Here is a 19,773-nt window from a genome sequence, read left to right as displayed (position 1 = left end):
TGGCGGGCAGGGCAGTGCACCAACATCTGCTCCTATGCTGGGGCCTGGATCCCAGCAGCACAGAGCTGATGTTTTATCCTTTGATAGACACGTAGATGCTATGTTACTGTGAAGTGGCTAATTACCATTTTCTGATGCTAGTAGAGGAGTAGTTTCACAGGGTGAATCAATAGGAAAAGAATTCCAGAGTCCTGCTGCTGTTTCCGCATCCTCAGTACTTTAGGACATGGTCCTCTCAGCCGACCTGATTACTTTACATTTGTGATTAATGTTTGTTTGTTTTGCTGATTTGGCCTAAAGTAAGTCCACAACATCTTCATGTCATTCTGCTTTTTTCACATCACCACAGACAAAAGCATCTGTATAACTACCTCAGACATATATAGGAAAGCCTTTTATATTTAAATATGCAGAATTTGAGCAGAGATCCAAATGTAGCCCTCATGTACTAGTAAGAATATTAGCTGACTGAGTTGTTGGGATGTACGTGTATCCTGAGCTAAGGAATGGTGGGATTGGCAGGAAGTCAAACCTCAAAGGAGGTGGGTTTGATCCTGTTGGGTGCTTTGCTACAGGCATTGCAGAGCCATTAGTTTTGATCCTGAACTGTGCCCTGGCAGACAAGTTTCCTCAGGAGTGATTCAGGGATGATTCAGATGTTCAGGTGTAATTAAATGAAACACACTTGTTTATAGTGTATATTAACTGACACTGACTGAACTGGTTAATGATCCGTCCTGATCTAATCTTTCTCCTTGGAATTAAAAGTGAATATGTGGACCTTTATCTATTTTAAAGTTACTTTTATCATGTGTTTTGTTCTTACATTTGTTTTTTTAAAACATCTGTTAATTTGTTGTATTAAAAGATTATATAAACTGCACTCGCTGACGTATAAAGCAAACTTCCCAACGGGTCTTGAGCTGTGCTAGGCCTGTGCAGGTGAGCTGAACCAAAGGGTGGGATAATACCATCGTTGTTCTCTTAGCAAATGAGAAACTGGAGATCTTAGGGCTTGATAACATTTGTTTGGGGAGCGCAGGAAGCAGTGAAAAATGTGACTCTTGTGATTAGTGGGAAACACAACACTGCAACAAATGCTGCAGGTCTAGTGAGGGGACTTGTGAAACGCAGAGACAAGCAGTGGAATCCATGTACATGGATGCAAAAGAACTAAGTGGGTAATAAGGACTGAATCACTAGGGAGAAGTACATAAGGCAACAAAAAAATCTGGGAAAAGTATTGGCAAAAATACATGAAGCAGAGAAAGTACTAAGAAAATCCATAAGATGAAGAAGGAAAATAAAACTAGGAAAAAGACTTTCTTTCTTCAGGACCCTAGGAATAGTCAATTCTCTCCTGAACAGGAAAGATGAAACTATATTAGCAATATTCTATGCATCATCAGATCAGTTCAGTATGCACACTTCTGCTTTTATATATATATGTGGAGGTTTTTTCCCTGCTGTAGAAATAATGGTGCTAATCATGGCTGCTGTGGAGTAATTAAGTGGTAATACTCAGGCTAATTGTTAGAAAACAGGGAGATAAGCCAAGTTGGCTGAGATTGCTGTGCTAGAATGGAATGAAGAATGTCAAGAAAAGTCAACAGTGTCACAGCTCTCTTCTGAATTTTCAGGGAGGCATACCATTACTTCTTGTTTAAAGTTACTCAGCAGATAAACCATTATCAGGTGAAAAAATAAGAAAGACCCTTCAGTATTCAATAGAGAGATATGATCAGTAGCTTGGACAATTCACTTAGCTTTAGTTATCTTTTTTGTACGATAGATGGAAGTCTTACCTATCTCCAAAAGGCATTTTGAAACAGTAGAAGCACAATTTATTTCAAAAGCAGAGGCTTACCTTTCTTCCTATGTCTGTAACAAAGCAGAAAATGCATGGATATTTTCTGTCCTTTTCTCCTTCGAATACAAGGATATACCATCCTCTGACAGTTTGTTTTTTTCTTAAATCTGGGTTTATCCTTGTTGATGCCTAAAACCATTTGTTATCTTCCAGAAGCTCTGGTCATCACTGTGGAATTCCTGGTATGAGACAGCAGAGCGTCAGGGTAGAGAGAGGATCCTTGCGGAACTGCTGTGATCATGAAGACAGTGCTTTTAATTGTCCTAATCATCTTCATTTTGCTGTCTTCAGGTAAGGCTGATGCCAAGAGGCAAAGAGGAAGGTGATCTCTGGATGGGTTACCAGGTTACAAATGCTAATACGTGCTTTGGTTTTGTTTTCTTCTGTGCAAAGAAGTTGCAGCCAGAACCGTGCCTGTGATTTCCTTTTGCTGTTTGATCATTGGCAGATGGGGACCCTGTTAGTTTTGAAGCAGTAATCCAGTAAAAGTTTGTTTCCTTTGAACAGCTGAAATCTGCATACTCATTAACACTGTCAGGATGAATCGGTGTATTGCAGTCTGCTCCCCTCTAAAACAACAAGTTCTTTTTGGAATCGTGCTGAATTAATGTCAAAACAAGTAAAGTACTGATGTCTGATGCTATGCTTGAAGAACTAGAAACTTCAGTATTTCATTGTAACCATTATTTATTCCAGGCAATATTTATGTTTAATATTATTAGATGCCCAGAGAGCCAAATGCTTAAACATCTGGAAATGTTAATGTTAGAGATGTTGTAGTGTTTTCTATGCAGTCAGTCCTGGGTTTTGTTACATGGTATAAGATTCTTTCAAGTTACATAAGTGCATACTATTTTTATATATAATAATCCTTTTTTTTAATCCTTAATTGTGTAGTATCTTCTTGAGATGTATATGATGGTGTATTTCAGAGCAGAAGGCATTTAATAGGAAGAATACAAAATAAGTCACAGTACATCCAAGATGGAATCATTGGAGTCTTAAGGAAAAGACGAAGTGTTGTTGACATGTCTGGACTCCTTTAAGGTGTAGCTTTGTAGTCAGTTTAAACCAACCAAACCCTCGACTCCTGCTGGAAAAGGAGATTTCACCTTCTCCGCTTCTAATTGCATCTTTCTAACCCATTGTTTCTGCTGGCGTGCTGGCGCTGGTTTTGTTGTTGTTCACTTGTTTTTTTAATTGGTTACTTAGTTTTCATCTGGAAAAAGATCTGGCGACTGAATAGTGCAGTTCTGCTACAGTTCTGCACAGTGTTCCTGTGCAGGCTATTTAATCTATTTGTTTGACATCCAAAAATGAAGATAATTCTTACTAACTTCCTGCTTGGAAGAAGTGAGGTTTTGAGGATTTTGTTGTTAATGTTTATTCAATACTCTATTCAATATATTACACGATCCTTCGTTGTCAATAAACAAATTGTCCCTAGTTCCTATCTTTCATAGTGGGTGTTGTCAGGGAAGGTAAACCTCTCTATCTTGAGGGAAATCCAGCAAGTTACTTGTCATAACTGAAGAAACACTTTAGATAATAATACATTGTTCAAAACAAGGAAAGATCCAAGTCACAGAATTGCCATCATAATTTCAAATAGCCCCAGATCCTCACCTGCTAGATTGAGGAGTTTGGTTTCCTCTATTAAAAAGTAGCACTTAATTGTGAATTTCTTTCAACTTAAAATTTTCATACTTCTCCTCTGACCTAAGGTTTCTGACCCTGGAGTTCTGATGTGGGTCTTAATATTTAAAATCATGTAATCTTTGTCTGGAAATAAAATGGGAAGTAACTACTTCTCTAACAAAGCATGGCACTCAGTGGGAAATGCTGTTCTAACAAAGTGTGTATTAATAGCTCAGTGCTGTGAGACACCTGAGACTTGGAATACCAGTTACTGTCTGTTTAAAAAACAAGTCTCCTCTCTAAAGACTAAATTCAACAAAGCTTAAGCAACGTGATCCCCTGTCAGCATCCTCCCTCCACATTTCTTATTCTTTTGCAGGCTTAGTTCTGAATCTTTAGAACTTTGTAACAAAAATAATAAGATTGGTATGGCTAAATTGTGCATGGGAATACCTGTGTGTGAAAGCACCAGAGGAAACAGCAGAGCAAAGGTTAAAAGAATGGCCTGTATTGATAACCAAGGACATATTGACAGCAATAAAACTGATAAAGCCTGGGGAATGCATTGTTTACATCAACATCAGAAGGTCTGTGCTCTGATAAGGTCACATCACCCTTGACTTGCTGGGAGAAAAGCTGCAGGCTGATAACAGGGAGATGGTAACAAGGTTACCCTACATTGTATGTGCTGTTCCTCCTCCTGCTGTCCCAACAAGAAAACAGACCACAGCCATAAAGGTGTCTTTGCCTTTGTTTCCTCCTTCTGGATGGCAACCTTGCCTAAGATTCATGGAGGGTGAAGCAAGAAAGATTCTGAGTCAAAAGACCATGCTGTTGTTGATTCCTGAAAAATCTACCTAAAAAGTAGTTTGTCGCTGACAGTCAAGAGGAAGCAAAGAAGCATAGTAAAGATTGACTAGCAAACATTCCTTGTCCTCCGTGTTGGGCAAAAGAGATCGTGGTCGGACTGCTTGGGCATATCTCTCGAGTGCCTCTAAATACGAGGGTATGTGAGTGTGCAGAATCAACATACTTGTGAAGTTAAATAAACTAAAAAAACTCCCTCTTCCATGAGGTCTTAAACTGAGGATTTTTTCAATAAATCCTAGCAATCTTGACTTCTTTTTTTGATCCTACAGGGAAGAAATTCCGATGGTGCACCCTTTCTGACCTGGAGCAGAGAAAGTGTGCTGAACTGTCCAAAGCACTTACGGCTGTGCTGCCCCTTACTACTGCCAGTTCGTTTGCTAGGATTTCTTGCATCAGAGCCCACAATACATATGACTGCATTGATAAAATCAGGGTGAGTTCACAGAGATTTTTAAAACTAATTTTGAGTCCAAGTCCTCTTTTGAAGAAGTAACTGGTAAACCGAATCCATGGGAGAATAAAATGATACTGAAATGATGGTATTGCTTATATGACAAAGTACATGGTAGCTTGAGAGGCAAGAATTAAAACCCAGAAGCATTCTACTAGATGTACTATTTTAGCCTGCTAATGTCCTTGCAATCTCCAGGAAATAAGTAAAAAGCTGCTTGGAAATAAATGGACAAAACCAAACTATCCAGTTTCCATTTCTCTTCAGTTGCCTTCAATGGCAAATCTGACCTGGAAAACAAAACAAAGAAAATATTTCTTGTTGGTTCAGGGAATAATTTATTTCTTGTTTTCATTCAGTCCTGTAGCCCTTATTAATAGACTCCAGTTACACTTTCCAGGTCGTGGAAATACTATATTCAGCAGAACTCAGGGAGATTTGTGGTCTTGGGGGAGCAGTGGGAGGAAACAGAGGTTGCCTTTTTCTTCAGTTGGCATCAGAATTGTGTTTTTGGAGTGGAAGGCATGAAGAAAGGGCAAGAAAAGACGTTGCAGGAAAATAATAGGTATCTTTTGAAGGTAACTCAGCCTTCATTGCTAACGTTTCACCATGGTTAGTAGCAGGGATTAAATTAAAACCAAAGCAAATGCTTGTAGAAAGCACTCGTTACTACTTCTCAGGCAGAAACTGTACTCTTGAAGCTGTGGGGTTTTTTTGTTTCCCTGTGAAGACACTTGTTTTGAGGGGTTTGCTGTTGTTTTTAAGGCGAACAAAGCAGATGCTGCCTCCTTGGATGCCGGAGATGTTTACTCTGCTGTAAAGCTGTACGGTTTGACGGTGGTGGCAAAGGAGATCTATGACCAAGGTGGGTACATAAAGCAGAAGAATAAGGTGTACTTCTGATTTGGCTGATAAATTGCTAAGCAGTGAAAGGCAAAGCTCAAGAAGTCTTGAAAATAAAGTCTGTATGTTTTCAATACAGGAGTATGGAGGTGACTAACAATTGTTTCTAAAATACTTACTGATGATGAATAAAATACCAGTGGTGCTTTGTATCTAGTAGCCTTTCTGCCTGTGGCACTGTCACTATGACAAATTGTAGGTATCTACCTCTGCCTGCAGCATTGGTCTACTGAGGTTCTACATCTTGGAGGGAATACGAAGGGTTTTACTCCATCTGTGTTAATTCTTATATCATGCTCTTTACTAATGTAACTAGACATTTACTGGTGATTCTTTAAGATTGTAGCTTCTCTCATGAATTAGTTTTCTCCTTCTCACCCTAAAGAGACAAGAATATAAGGTGAGGAATCTTGTTATGGTAAGATTACTCTTCATTCCTGGCAGACCTGAACAGCCTTTGCAGTGAATAATTTATAGACCAAGAATAAATAAATCTGAGCCAAAATCAAACATTCAATAGTAAATACTTGTGGGACATGAATCTGAGAAGGTAGCCAAGTTAGCAGATGGATGTAGGAAGAGACTAATAAGGGGATGGTATGAGAACAGAAGTGAATTTTCTTTTGGCTGAAGAACCAGGAAATCATAGTGGAATTGATGTTTCTGGTGGTGGTAAGTACAATATGTTCTGAGGATAACACATAGCAGTTCTTTCCGTTATGATACCTAAACAGTGTGATGCAAATGTTGAAAATTCCTGAGAAGCAATTGCATTGGGTGATGGAGCTGGATGATCCTGTAAGCCTTTTCCACCAGATTTTTACGTTCTTGCTCTGCACGTCTCTTGCATTGCTTAGTTTGGCAAGGTGCAGGTGGCCAGTATTTAGCAGAGTTCCTGGCATGAATACTTATGTTTTATATGCCTAAGATTTTTTTTTCTTTAGCCATGTTCACAGAAGTAGTTGAACTCCTGTACACAGATGGAAGCTGCAGAATTGGGATTTAGTTATTTCTGTTACATATTTTGTCCTGTCACAGGAAATTGTGTATTTGCTGTGGCCATTGCCAAACGAGGAACTCTGGATATCCGGAGGCTACGAGGTGTGCGCAGCTGCCACAATGGAGCCAGATGGACATCAGGCTGGAACATTCCACTTGGCTTTCTCCTTGCAAGGAATGATCTTTCCTGGGACGAGGCACAGCCTCTGAGCCAAGGTGGGTGATAGGAGCCATGTCTGCCCTCAGCAAAAGCGGGTGAAATGCAAGCAGATGTAGAATGAACTGAGCTATGTGGAAACAGAAGGACTTTGTGGATGAGATATCCCCTTGAATTGTCTTTGATTCTGGCTTTTAGCTCTCTTCAGTTCTTTTCTAGTGATCCCAAAGAAGTAGAATTTTTAGCAAAATGGGAAAACTTTGTGTTCTGTATGCAACAGGAAACAAATTTTTGCAATATTTAGTCAGCACAAAGCTGGTTTGAACCAAGCAAAATTTGATGTTTCCAGCAAATGTTTCAAATTTGAAGTTCAGACAATGAAGCTGCATTTGCTGGTATATATATATATATTTTTTTAGCACCATTGTCCTAGTTATGTCCATAATAGGCTTGGCTCCTTTTCTTTCTTCTGCTTTTTCCCATTTAAGTTCTTTTATTTTTGTTTTTCTTCCTCCTACATCCACAGTAATCAGTGAGTATTTCAATGCAAGTTGCATCCCTGGGGTTGGTGTTGCTGCTCCTCGACTGTGTGCTCTGTGCCAAGGACAAAAATCCTATGTCAGAGACAAGAACCATTTCTGTGAGACAAGCAGTAACGAACCCTTCTATGACTCTGAGGGAGCCTTCAGGTGAGCTCTGTGACACTGGTACTGAATTTACCTTCAGGGAGAAAGAACTTGTGAGGGAAAAAAAGCCAGGTGACCTGTTAATGGGATGGCATTTGTCTTCCTGCAGGTGCTTGAAGAGTGGAGTTGCAGATGTGGCCTTTTTAGATCATCTAACAATTATGAGTGCCACAGGTAATCATAAAAACTCAGATTCTTTTTAACCTCTGGCTGTGCTCTTTCCTGCATGGGAGGCTGGGGGACATGCCTACATTTTTGTTGTTTTCAGGGAAAATTCAATCCCTGCTAGGAGTTCAGTTGTATTTTTTTGGCTCTCCACACAAGTTAGAAGGAAATAGAAAAGGAAAGGCTAAGTGAGCAATAATTGCTCACAGGAGATTCTAAGAATGGGAGCAGACAGATGTTTTTATGCAGGTGATTTCTTTACCCTAAAGTCTCTGATGCATCTGTCAGCATTTGCATTGCCTGAGTTACAAGATTCATTGGAAAATTCAGAGTATTGAGCTTCTAGAATGTGTAGTTCCTGTATGTCTGTTTTGTGTTTTTAAACTCAGTTGAGCTCTGTATTGACATTTTTGGTGGTTATCAGTAGTATTTGCAGGTAACTATTTTTAAACAAATGTATTTACAGTGTTAGAGCTTAAAGAGTATTTTAAGTGCCGCTGGCTGAGGTCCCTCTCTTTGTTAAGAGAAGATCATACCAAAGACAACTTTCCCGAGTGTGCTTGATGCGCTGTGCTGCTTGCTTGATCTTTGAGCAACCTCCTCTGAAAAATGTTTTACCTTCCATCTCTGTGCCAAGGCAGGTCTCACTTCATAGATTTATAAGTGTCCTGTTGTTTTAGAGTCAGAACAACAGGAATATGAACTCTTATGCCCTGGTGGGACTACAGCCGAGCTGACCGAATACAGCACCTGTAACTTGGGCAAGGGGCCGGGCCGGGGCATCGTTACTCGCCACAACTTCCAGAAGATCACCAACAAATTTCTTACTATGATCCAAGTGAGTGGATATTATAACCTGGGTATCTCCAGACACGGGCTTTTCATGCATCTCTGTGTGGAGATTACCACACAGTTTGCCTTCCTTCTTGAGAAATTTAGAGTTAGTGTGAGAAAGGACTAAAAATCGTTTTTCTGGGGAGGGATCCTGCATTGGCTTCTGGAAGAAGGTTTTACTTCCATCTAAATAGTTCTGCTGTAGGAGGCTGGGAATAAATAAAGAAGATAAAGATGCCATAACACCCAAACTGGAAACTGGCTGATGGTGCTCACCCTGCCCTGGAACTTGTGTGAATTCTTATGTAGCTGACAGAGATGCATAGGTTCAGGCAGGGTTCACCTTTATTCCTTTCCTTTTCTCAACATATATATATCATTTGTTACCTTGACATCCAGGAGTCTATTTGAAGCTGAACCTGAAATGCATATTTAAATGCAAATTCGAAGAATTTATGAAGGCATCTGGGCCTTAAAATAGTCCATCAGACAGTGAATAATTCAGCCAGTGAGCTGGGTTGTCCTGTCATGCAGAATCTGCCAGACAACAGTAGTACAAAGTCTCTCCTTTATTGAGAGATCTTCACAAGTGTTTGTCAGCACATTTATTAACACATATCTTAATTTTGTTCCCCACTTATAGCAATGGCACTGCAGTGCTGTTCCTAGGACACTTCTCAGTGGTTTCTTCTCTTCCAGTGCCATCAGGCTGCACAGAGCCACTTCACCCATGGTACTTTCCCAGCATAAAGCCCAAGATATTTTGAACCGCTTTACTGTGCTGATCTTTATCACAAATGTTTCTCACTCAGCTATACTCAGTTGCCTTTCCAGGGTAGGACACATTGAGCACAGCCCAATATATAGGAATAACAAAGATGGAAAAAAGTTCTCAAAAAACTGAATCATATGATGCTTTTAGCACTGGAACCATCCACTCACTGCAGTACCTGATGGAACCCTGAGTGCAATGTCACAAACCATTGATATGGAGGGAGGGAAGGGTGAGGCTGCCTGTTGCTGGAAGGATTATCAGATTTTCCGCAATTAAAGGTGTTGTTCTTGTTCTAGCGCCTCTTTGGGCGAAAAGGAAAGGAAAGAGCCAGGTTTGAACTCTTTACTTCAGCACCCTTTGGGGGAAAGAACCTGTTGTTTCGGGATGCCACTCAGCACTTACAGCTTCTCGAGGAGCAGCTAGAGATTGCCTATGTCCTTGGTCTGGATTATGTAGCTCTCCTCAAGGGACTTGGTCATGAAGGTAAGAAGCCTTCCAGAGGACTGTAGCTAAGGAAAGGGTAGAAACATTTCTATTTCTGTGTTATTGCTCCCTATCAGACACGTCTGCATAGACGTAAACATCCCCTTAGCAAAGAACAGATTGGTGCACAGGTGACATGATCTCACTGTGCTCCTTCCTTCTGATGCAGGGAGCTCTTTGGACAACAGCATTGTGCGCTGGTGCTGCATCAGTGATGCTGAACTGCGCAAATGTGAGGAGTGGGCACTGAGCATCAAATCCGACCCATTAGTCTGTGTCCAAGCAACTTCCATGACCAAATGCATTGAAATGATCAAGGTAGGAGACCCCCTCTGGTCAGAGGGTGTGATAAGACCACACAGGGTGTTTATGTCCTTGTCTGAGCTGAACAAGAGGAAAAACAGCTTGTACACCAGAAGGACCATAAGGAATGAAAGGGAATTTATGCAGGGGAATTTGAAGCCTGTAGGGAAGTACAGCTGCTTGGTTACACACTTCATCCAAATCCTGTTTTTGTTCTTTTCTGTAATGCTGTTGGCAGAGTAGTGAGGCCGATGCAGTCACCCTGGATGCAACACATGTCTACATTGCAGGAAGGTGTGGATTGGTGCCTGTAGCTGCAGAATGCTATGGTAAGTTCTCATGTGACCTTATCATATGGGAGGGAATAAAAAAAGTGCCATTAAAAATATAGTTAAGTTTCCACAGTCTGTGATATTTTGTGTTGGAAGCAGGAATCAATATATATGTCCAAATACTCTTCTCAGCTCTTCCACTAGCTGGCTGTAGCACTTTTTCTGGCTACTTACTTTATCTCTTCTGTAAAAGGGACGGAGATGCTGACATGGCTCAAGAGGACTGCAAGGTTTTTGGTGGGGTGCTGCCATGTGACAGCCATGACAGCGGTCACAAGATCCTTAATGGTTGTCTCTCCTCTCCAGGAGGAGATTGTGCCCAGGCTGCTAAGAGCATGGAGGAAACAGGAAAGCTCATTCACCTTCAGCACAAAGGTAACAGGACAAACTTGAGAAGGCAAAAGATTTTCCCGAGGCTGCCTCTAGGATTTGTGTAGGAATGTATTTGCATGTTGGTTTGGGAAAGAAATTGCTGTGCATGTTCAGTAGGAGCTTTACAGATAATGCCAGGCAGCTAGGACAAGAGCTCTGTGGCTAAGTTAAGAATGCAGATCCTCTGCTGTAGCTGAAGACGTCATGAGGGAGGGAAGAGAGGGGCTATGCCTGTCTGGAAGACTTAGTTGCGTTGGTATAACTGGTTGTTGTCATTGTTTCACAGCACTACCACCAGTTTATGCTGTTGCCCTGGCTAAGAAAAATGCCAAACAGATTAACATCCATAACCTTAGGGGAAGGCGATCCTGCCACAGTCACCTGTATAGTCCTGGAGGATGGTTACTTCCTTCCAGATACGCAGCGGGAGCTCTGGAGAATGCTACTGGGAACTGTGACATTGACTCTGGTAAGGGCTGCTCTGGGTTACCTGGTGACTAGACTGTGGAAATCTGAAGCCCCAAATCTGGGAGTAAAGTGGAGATGGGCCCATGAGGATTTGACTAGCGAGTGATGACTGCGGTCTCAGAGGGTGTTGAAGCAGCTCTTCCTCCTGTCTGACTGGTTGTGATTCTTCACACTATTTAGCCCTCTTCTTGCTAGCTAATAGGATGGAATTCCATTCCTGCCTTTTCACATGTGTGAAGAGGCTTTGGAATACCTTGCCCTAATCTCACCTCACTTTTCTTTACTCAGTTTATCAGAACTACTTTTGGAAGGGCTGCATGCCAGGAGCAGATGGAAACCTGTGCAAAGTCTGTATTGGAGAGAGTGAGGTGGAAGGGGCTCGAGTATCCAGCAGATGTGTTGCAAGTCACAACGAACGTTACTACGGCAGTATGGGAGCACTCAGGTAAAGCCTTTTGTCAGAGTCAGGAGTGCAGAGCAATAGCCAGAACTATTAAGTGACTTTTGCTAGCAAGTATTTTGTTTTGGTTGCAGTTGCCATGGGATATTCAGCTTACTGGTGATTTAAAACAGTCATGAAACCATTTCCAGAGCAAGACAATGCTTCCAAACGTGTCAGGCCTAGAGCATTGGTACTGGATCGTTAAAGAGAAGGGGTGGAAGGAAGTTAGACGGTCAGAGAGCAGAGGTGATGTGGTAAGAAGCAGTGTAGGGTATGGGAGGTAGTTAAGTAGACTGGAGATATTAAAAAAACAGAAGCAGAGGTAGAGTGTTAAAGGTGAAAGCACTCTTACAGAATATATATAATGCATTTAGTTGAATTACATTCTGTTTCCTGGCTAGGCCCAGGTGGGGCTGCATGGACGTTGTGCCACAACCCTGGCCTGCGAGCTGCTTTAATGGATGAAGGGATTGTCTTGTCAAATATGTGGACACTATCCACCAAGATCTATCCTCATATCACTAACTTGTTTGGTATAATAACTAAGTAATTAAAAACAAGGGAGGTACGATACTTCCAGCTACTCCTGTTTTAGCTTCAAATGACTATCCAAACATCAGTCATCATGTAGTGGCTGTCTAACAATTTATTGGGTTTTGGGTTTTTTTGTTTTTACTTTTTCCTGCACTAGGTGCCTAGTTGGGAATCCCAGTGGAAGGAGCTTTGGAGATGTAGCTTTCCTGGAACACTCTAACCTACTCCAGAACATACAGAGTGAGATGCAGATATTCTCTTTTCCTTTGAGAATGTTCATTGGTGTCAGTTACTTCCCACACAGTGACCATCGCTCATGAGGATCAGCTTTTACAGGTTTAATTTTGGTCTATGAAATTGTCTTTGTGACTGGAAAGTTGCAAGAACCTTCCTGCATGTGGGTGTTCCAGTAAAGGTCAAAATTCAGATACTGTTCAGTTTAAGAGAGGAAAGAGGAAGAATCACTGAATGCAAGGATCAGGGTGTGTGTTGAGTGCTAATTATCCCTGAAGACTGCACTGTGTTTTTGAAAGCTCAAAGCTTGAAAAAGCAGCTGACTTTTCCCACCAAATCTTGTCCCAGCCATAGTGCATGTACCTGTTGTTTTTAATCAGAGTTTCGAGAATTACAATGGCAGATAAAGGCGATGCTGTGGGCTGTTTGCGCTGGGAGATGTTTTGTGGCTTCACTGTGACGTGGCAACTTCCTTATGTTGTTTCACAGGCACTTACAGAATAAACAATCCAAATAGCTTAATAGGTAAAAATACTGAAAATTATTTTGCCTTTCACAGTTTCTGAACAACTTTATTGCTTCACTATGAAATGTTTAATTTCCTCTGGGAAATACTGACCTTTGCAACAATCTAGTAGTTGGATTTTGTCGCTGAAAATAGTTTTGGTGACAGTAGCTTAAATCCCTCAAACTCTTAAATTTTGCCTACTGGTCTAACAGCCAAAATATGCTGCCTTTTCACAGAGCTGGAGAGAAAGTGAACCCTCATTTTGTTCAGCCTGATAAAGCACACTGAAATTCTATTTTAGGCAATTTCAGTAACAGAATAGGCTTTTCAAAGAGAGGAATTTCTCTAAAATCAAGTGGAGGTATAAGGGCCTGGAAACCCACAGGAATTCAAGCAGTGATGAGCAGTTTGGGGAAGCAAAGGACCTGCAGGCTGAATTGCTGGTTTTCAGAAAGTCATCTGATTACAGGTGAAGATGAGGCATGATGAGCTGTTCATATGCCTTGATATTACTCTAGTTTTTAGTTGATAGGAGCTGTTTAAGTTCACCCACCAGTTTCTTCAGTGGAAGCACTACCCTGCTCCTTATGCTCCTTATGCATTCCTAATAAATGACCACAGAATGTGCTGCATTTGTTTTGAGCATATTAACTAAACTCCTTCCTCTCAATTTTTAACATTTTGCATGAGATTTGCCCTGTCTTCTGCTTTCATTTTTTAAAAGGATTTGCTTTCACTTAATCTTCTTTTCAGATCTGGACAGCTCTGGTTGGGCAAAAGGCTATAGCGCTATTGACTTTGAACTCTTGTGTCCCGATGGAACACGTGCTGCAGTCACAGAGTGGGCAGGCTGCAACCTTGGCCCCATTCCCCCCAGCGCAATCATGACTCGACCAGTCACTGTCACTAAAATCTATGACTTTCTGATGAAATCTCAGGTGAGAGAGATAACTGGGAAAAGGTTAGCATGTTATCACTTGTTTTGTGCAACTGCTGAAAACCCTTTCAAGGTCAAAAGCTTTATACGCTAAATACATAAAATGCCTTCAGGTCCAGTATGATAGAGTTAAGAATGAGCATAGGAGACTGAGAAAATAATTATCTGGATTTGCTAAAGGGGCATTTTGACACCAGTTGCCATTCTGCAGTGGTCATACTTTTGCTGAGAAATAAGCCACTGCAAGACTGCATTGTTTTGTCTGAGTAAGGACAGTACTAGGTGAACATAAGTGGAACTTTTCTTCTGCTAGATCTTGCTATAAAACTGAGGGTCACCAGCTTAACATTGCTATTTATGATCCAAGCTGTGAAACTTTTATCTTTTCTGTTTAGGAATCTCTGGGAAGCAAACTGGATTCTGAATTCCATCTCTTTCAGTCGTGGAAGTACGGTGAAAGTGACCTGCTTTTCAAAGATACTACTCAGTACCTTGTTCATGCGAGTCACATGAGCTATCAGGAAATTCTTGGAGAGTCTTTCTTTCAACTGGCAGAATCAGTGTTTAATTGCACACCTGCAGGTACAGTCAAGTGCTGAATGTTGAGCTAGAGAAAAATGCGAAGCAGGAAGCCTTCTGTGCATAGCTCTTTCCCTTTTGTCCTGTTAGCAACAGTTTTCCAAGGAGTACAGTGTTTGCAGCTCCTTTAGAGCCTTGTACAACTCTTGTCCAACAGCACTGAAACTGAAGCTCTGCAGGAACAGAATAACCAAGTCATTTTAGAGCAAATATGAGGTTATTGAAGTAGGACTGTTTTATTCCCACTCTGAATTTTGTCCCTTCAATTCCAAAGATCAGTTCTGGGAAAAAGGGATTATAATGTTAATTTGGATATGCCAAACTTGGGAAAAAGATAAGAAATTGTATATTTAATTATTGAATTAACTTAGAAATAAGTTAAATAATTTCCTTTTCAAAAAGAGTGCACTAGAGAATTCAAGATCAAAACCTTTATAATCTTAAGTGATGGCCTTTTCATCATTTTCCACTGAAAGCTGTAAAGTATGCATTTAGCTGTCACAAAAAGTGAAAGCTGTCTAGGAGCCAGGGTAAAGCTGTTTTGGGATCTGAAAATTTGTATTGAAGTAAATTAAGATTACACAGTAAATTAGACTTCTGTGAAAGAAGTGAAATTCAAAAGGGGAATTTTAGCTTTATTCTGCTGTTTTAGTGAATAGTAGCTGAAGAATTAGCTATTTTTTAAGCTGATGGCATCTTTAAGTGTATACTTTCTTCTGGTTTGTAGGCATCTTAGACTTCTGCAAACAGGATATCTGTGCATCCTCATCAAACTGATGGCTAATACTGAAGCTTTGAAAGGCACATACACCTCCATCCACGTTGAAAACAAGGAAATATCCAAGTCCAACTATCCAAAGCAATCAGCAAGGAAACAGTCATCTCTAGAAATGTATGCTGAATACTCACTTGTATTTTTTTAAGCAGATTTTATGTTTATGATAATGTCATAGCACTCATATGTCACCCCTTTCTTGTTTGGAGCGTGGCCTCATGTGGAACAGCACAGGCCAGTCTGCATAACCCACAGCACAGAACTAGGATCAGCAATTCTGTACAGCTGCTACAGAGAAATCAGCAGTTTTGTGGAAAGAAGAGCAGGGCCGATACCATGGACTAAAATACACACTATCACGAGTGGCACAGGTTAGTCGGTAGCAGTTTGCCTTGCTTGTCTTTTAAAACTTTTTCCATACAACACCAGTCAACTGATGATTTGGTAGTTGCAGCACTGTCCTCCTATATTTGTGATTTTGGTTGCAGCTAGATAGTCCTTGCTGAACACCCATACATACTATAGCTGGTATATGTAATTGCTACCAGAATCGCTAATCTTTTCTGCTTTCAACTGGGAATAACGTATTTGCTTTTTTAACCAAGGATTTTATAGTAGTAAATCAAAACATTTTAATCTCAGAACTTAATGTATTAAAGAATCTAATAGCCAGCAGAACTGGATCCTTGCAGCCTTAAGATGAAGGAAAGCAATATTCAGCCTTGGCAAAATCCCCATTACTTTATAGTACTTTGACACCTTGAATCTATGATTCTATGAGGTGTCAAAATATGATTTATCAATTATATAGCATTGGCTCTACAAGCAGAAGCTGTCTGAACACAATATGAAGTCTTTTAAACACAATGTATCATATATTTGTTTTGCCTGTTACTGGATAAAGATTTCGAGTGGATGGCTCTTCATGGGCAGGGCTCATTTCAGTTTGTAGGAGTGCATCCCATTCTGCTCCCATGCACCCTGAACCAAGCAAGGTTAAGATAGTTAATTAAAAAAAAATCCTTCACCTAAAATTTTCCGGTCATCACTACATATGTTGCAGTTGTATTAACCTCAGCTACCAATAAATGAGATGCAAATAGTGAAAACAGGCCAGTTGTGATAGTTGATTTATCTGCCATATAAGGGAAAAAGGGGTTCAGGCTCTGTGCAACGGAGCTCAGGCTCTTTCTCATTTGTGCCACTGGTTGACACTGACTAATCAAACAAGAGATTGAAGATTCGAGTCCAAACCCATCCACTTTTCAGAGACAAAGGGGAGAGGTATACGGTGAATTAAGCAAGTCCCAGGATGGTAACGGAGCAGCCAGCAGGATGTGGCTCTGAAGTGGGGGAACAGCATGGTGCTTGTTCACATCTCCCAGGTGCTCCCTTGCTTTCTTTCCTGGAGCTGAGGTGCCATCTGCGGGCCTCCCGCAACACTGCACTTCGTCAGAGGGCAGGGAGGAGGAGAGCGAAGAGGCGCATCTGCCAGCTTACTTTTGCCAAAAGCAGCATGCAGCTGAATAGCAGCCAATTGAAAATCTGGGTTATATGCAAGATTTTATGGGGTTAGAGGGAAGTTGTTTTCTGACATAGACATTACAGATGCTTAATAGGTTGTTTGGATGTTCAGCTTTTCTTTAGAACATCAGCTTTTCTTTAGAACATCAGCTTTTCTTTAGAACATCAGTCTGATTGCAGTACATGAACCGCTGCCTTGCTTCAGCTTTGAATCTCTCCATTGTGAACCCATCAGGAGCTGCCTGTGTTGTCTGGCTCCTGCTACTCTACTGCCTTAAGAGCTGGATGCTGTGAAAGGAGCTAGGATCATGCCTAAAGTCCCCCGGGTCTTTTTCTGTTCCTCTCAAAGTATGGCTATGAGCGAATGAGCACTGGAGTTGCTGCTCCATGTCTCACTAACAGTGCACACAGGTACTTAACAGTGTTAATCTCTTTGGAGATTTGACATCTTCCCCCCCCGTATGCAAGACAGATATATCATGCATATTTACTGACACAAGCCTAAAGAAGTCCTTGAAGAAACTGAAAGGTTCTCAGAAAAATTTATTTCCATAAATTAAAAACACACACAAAAGAAGCAGTAAAACTCGAGATTCACACAATATTGAACAGAAACAAAATGCCAAGAGCACGATGGAGGCTAATGGCACAAGTGTACAAATTCTCACTATTTGCTAACTTGATAGCATCATATAGACTTTTGATCCACAGTTACCATCCATATTCTAGAAGAGCACCTGGAACATAAAATACAAAAGGCCCACCTCAAATCAAATGGAATAAATGAGATCTGCTTGCAGACAACCATATCCAGCAAGCATCAGAACTCAAAATGTGTGCAGCCACAAGGCCAGCCAGACAAATGCTGTAACACACATTAAGTAGCCTTAGCTGCTCCCGTTGTAGAATGATAAGATTTTTTTAGAGCGATCTAGTCACAATTCTGTGAGCAACATCTACAACATCTTTCAAAAAAATCCTTACTGGAGTGAGTTCACTTTATGGAAAGGCAAGTGTACATATCCTTCAGCTAGGGAATTATGCAAGATCCCAAAAATGCATCCTCTATACTTTTTTTCTTTCAACTATCTGGGACAGAAGCAGCTCTGAGTGGCAAATACCTTCTGCACAGTCATCACTGCCCGTGTACAAGCAGCAGCCTCAAGGAACAAGGCTGTTCCACGAGTGCTGTGAACAGGAAAGAGGTGGGAAAGGAAATAAAAAAGTGTACAAGCATGACTGACATCTGTAGGCTGGGGGATGGGTACTGATGCTCTGTCCCAACTTACACTTCTATCATCATACAAATGCTAAACCGAAACACAATAATGCTGTATATTTTGGTTTCCACAAACTAAGGTCTGAGACAAGCTACGCAACATCATTTTATAACTCCTCCAATTACTGTAAACAAAAGAGAACTGAGTGTCTCTGTGCTCTGCTCTCTCTGCTGTAGCTGTTAAAAAGAAAGCTAAGAAATGTTATTTCAAAGCAAGCAGAAACAAGACAGAGCCGGGAAGCAGACAAAAATACCCACAAAAACAAACCAACCAACCCACCAGAAGCCCACAGGAAAATGCAACGCACTCCATGATTTGAAGCACATTAGAGGTTTGAAATTTGTCTGGACCCAAGTTTCCCCCCTCCCCACCCATATCCTTGTGTTCTTAAAAGACCCCGTAAAGCTACAGCTCCGTTGTGTCACAGCACTGAAGCCTCCCATTTTAACAGTGAGTGAATGCCGTGTAACAATCCCATTCTATAGCATAAAACCATAAAAATATATATCTCACTCTTGATACAACTTCCAACCAGTCAATAACTGGGCTATTAAACCAGTATAGGGAAAGTTTCGAACATTTTTTAAAAGGCAATCAACCTTTATTTTCTAGAGATTTCTTTTTATAAAAATAAAGAGGATCAATTAAAATGTTCAACAGCAGCCCAAATAGGTTACCAGACCTTGCTGCTGAAATAGTATCTCAATATGTTAAAAGTTGGCCTGCCTTATTATTTTACCTCAAAACCCAAACACCACCACTTTAAGCATGCACTCCTCTATTTTTTTTTCTTCAGTCTTCCTGATTAAAGATAATTAGCCTCCAAAACAAGAATGTAAACTTCTAGGAATCCTGGCACATAGGCTGGGAGCAAAACAAGCCCAGATTACACTTCTTTCAAGACTCAGGCACACACAGCGTAATAATCCTCTTTCATTTCTCTACTTTCAAAGCTCTGGAATTCAACAGATTGCTTGTTTAGTTTTTTGTTTGGTCAGTAATAGAAGTGGCAGAGCAACAGATGATGATGACGATATTTTCAGTCCTGCATTTATTGGGACTTTATTAAATATACCCACCCACTAGATAATTGCTCATTTTGAAGGTAAATAGAAACTCTTTTATATGGGTAGGTAAATAAGAAAGTGCAAGTTTCAAGTGACAAGTGAAAGAAAGAACAGACTAATTAAATTTGAGCATCCCAGCAATGACAGCTCTGCCTGAATAACATCTATAGGCACTACAGGACAGACTTGACCTGAACAGCAGTTCGCATTCATTTTGAATTACGCTTCAAGTTAAACAGAAGTTATCCCAGAAGGGAGCTCTCTTCCTTCAAAAGGTATAGCTGAGAAATTGCCCAGTGCTGCATCAGATAATTACAAATGGCCTTACATAAAGAAACTAGAAATGTCCACATGCCGGGAAGCTCTTCGTGCAACACTTGCTATTATGTACAACAGGGCAGTACAGAGAATATCCAACTGTGGGCTACATGAATTGTGAATGTAAAATGGTAAAAAAACCCCTCAAGATGGAGAAATAATTATTTTCTTGTTGACATCAAAATCAATTAATGTTTTTACTAGAATTAAAATAACTTAAAAATTAGTCTCAAAGATTTTGCTGGTGTTCCCTGCATACAGCAGCTCAG

The 19,773-nt window shown here is 40.7% G+C and overlaps 1 protein-coding gene across 1 annotated transcript; it reads left to right on the top strand.

The window, feature by feature from the left end:
- Positions 1–2,109: 2,109 nt before the first annotated feature.
- LOC308047212 (serotransferrin-2-like) lies at positions 2,110–15,317 on the top strand (the record flags this gene model as incomplete). Its single annotated transcript, XM_080355554.1, has 18 exons — positions 2,110–2,161; positions 3,185–3,223; positions 4,648–4,811; positions 5,595–5,694; positions 6,771–6,947; positions 7,415–7,577; positions 7,684–7,748; positions 8,420–8,577; positions 9,645–9,831; positions 10,001–10,149; positions 10,373–10,463; positions 10,773–10,841; positions 11,125–11,307; positions 11,595–11,751; positions 12,440–12,522; positions 13,778–13,962; positions 14,357–14,543; positions 15,268–15,317. 18 exons carry the CDS (start codon positions 2,110–2,112, stop codon positions 15,315–15,317), a joined length of 2,259 nt encoding a protein of 752 aa, XP_080211680.1.
- Positions 15,318–19,773: the final 4,456 nt, after the last annotated feature.

This window comes from Nesoenas mayeri (assembly GCF_963082525.1).
Source record: "Nesoenas mayeri genome assembly, chromosome: 17".
Classification (NCBI taxonomy): domain Eukaryota; kingdom Metazoa; phylum Chordata; class Aves; order Columbiformes; family Columbidae; genus Nesoenas; species Nesoenas mayeri.
This window is presented reverse-complemented; position numbering and strand designations above follow the sequence as displayed.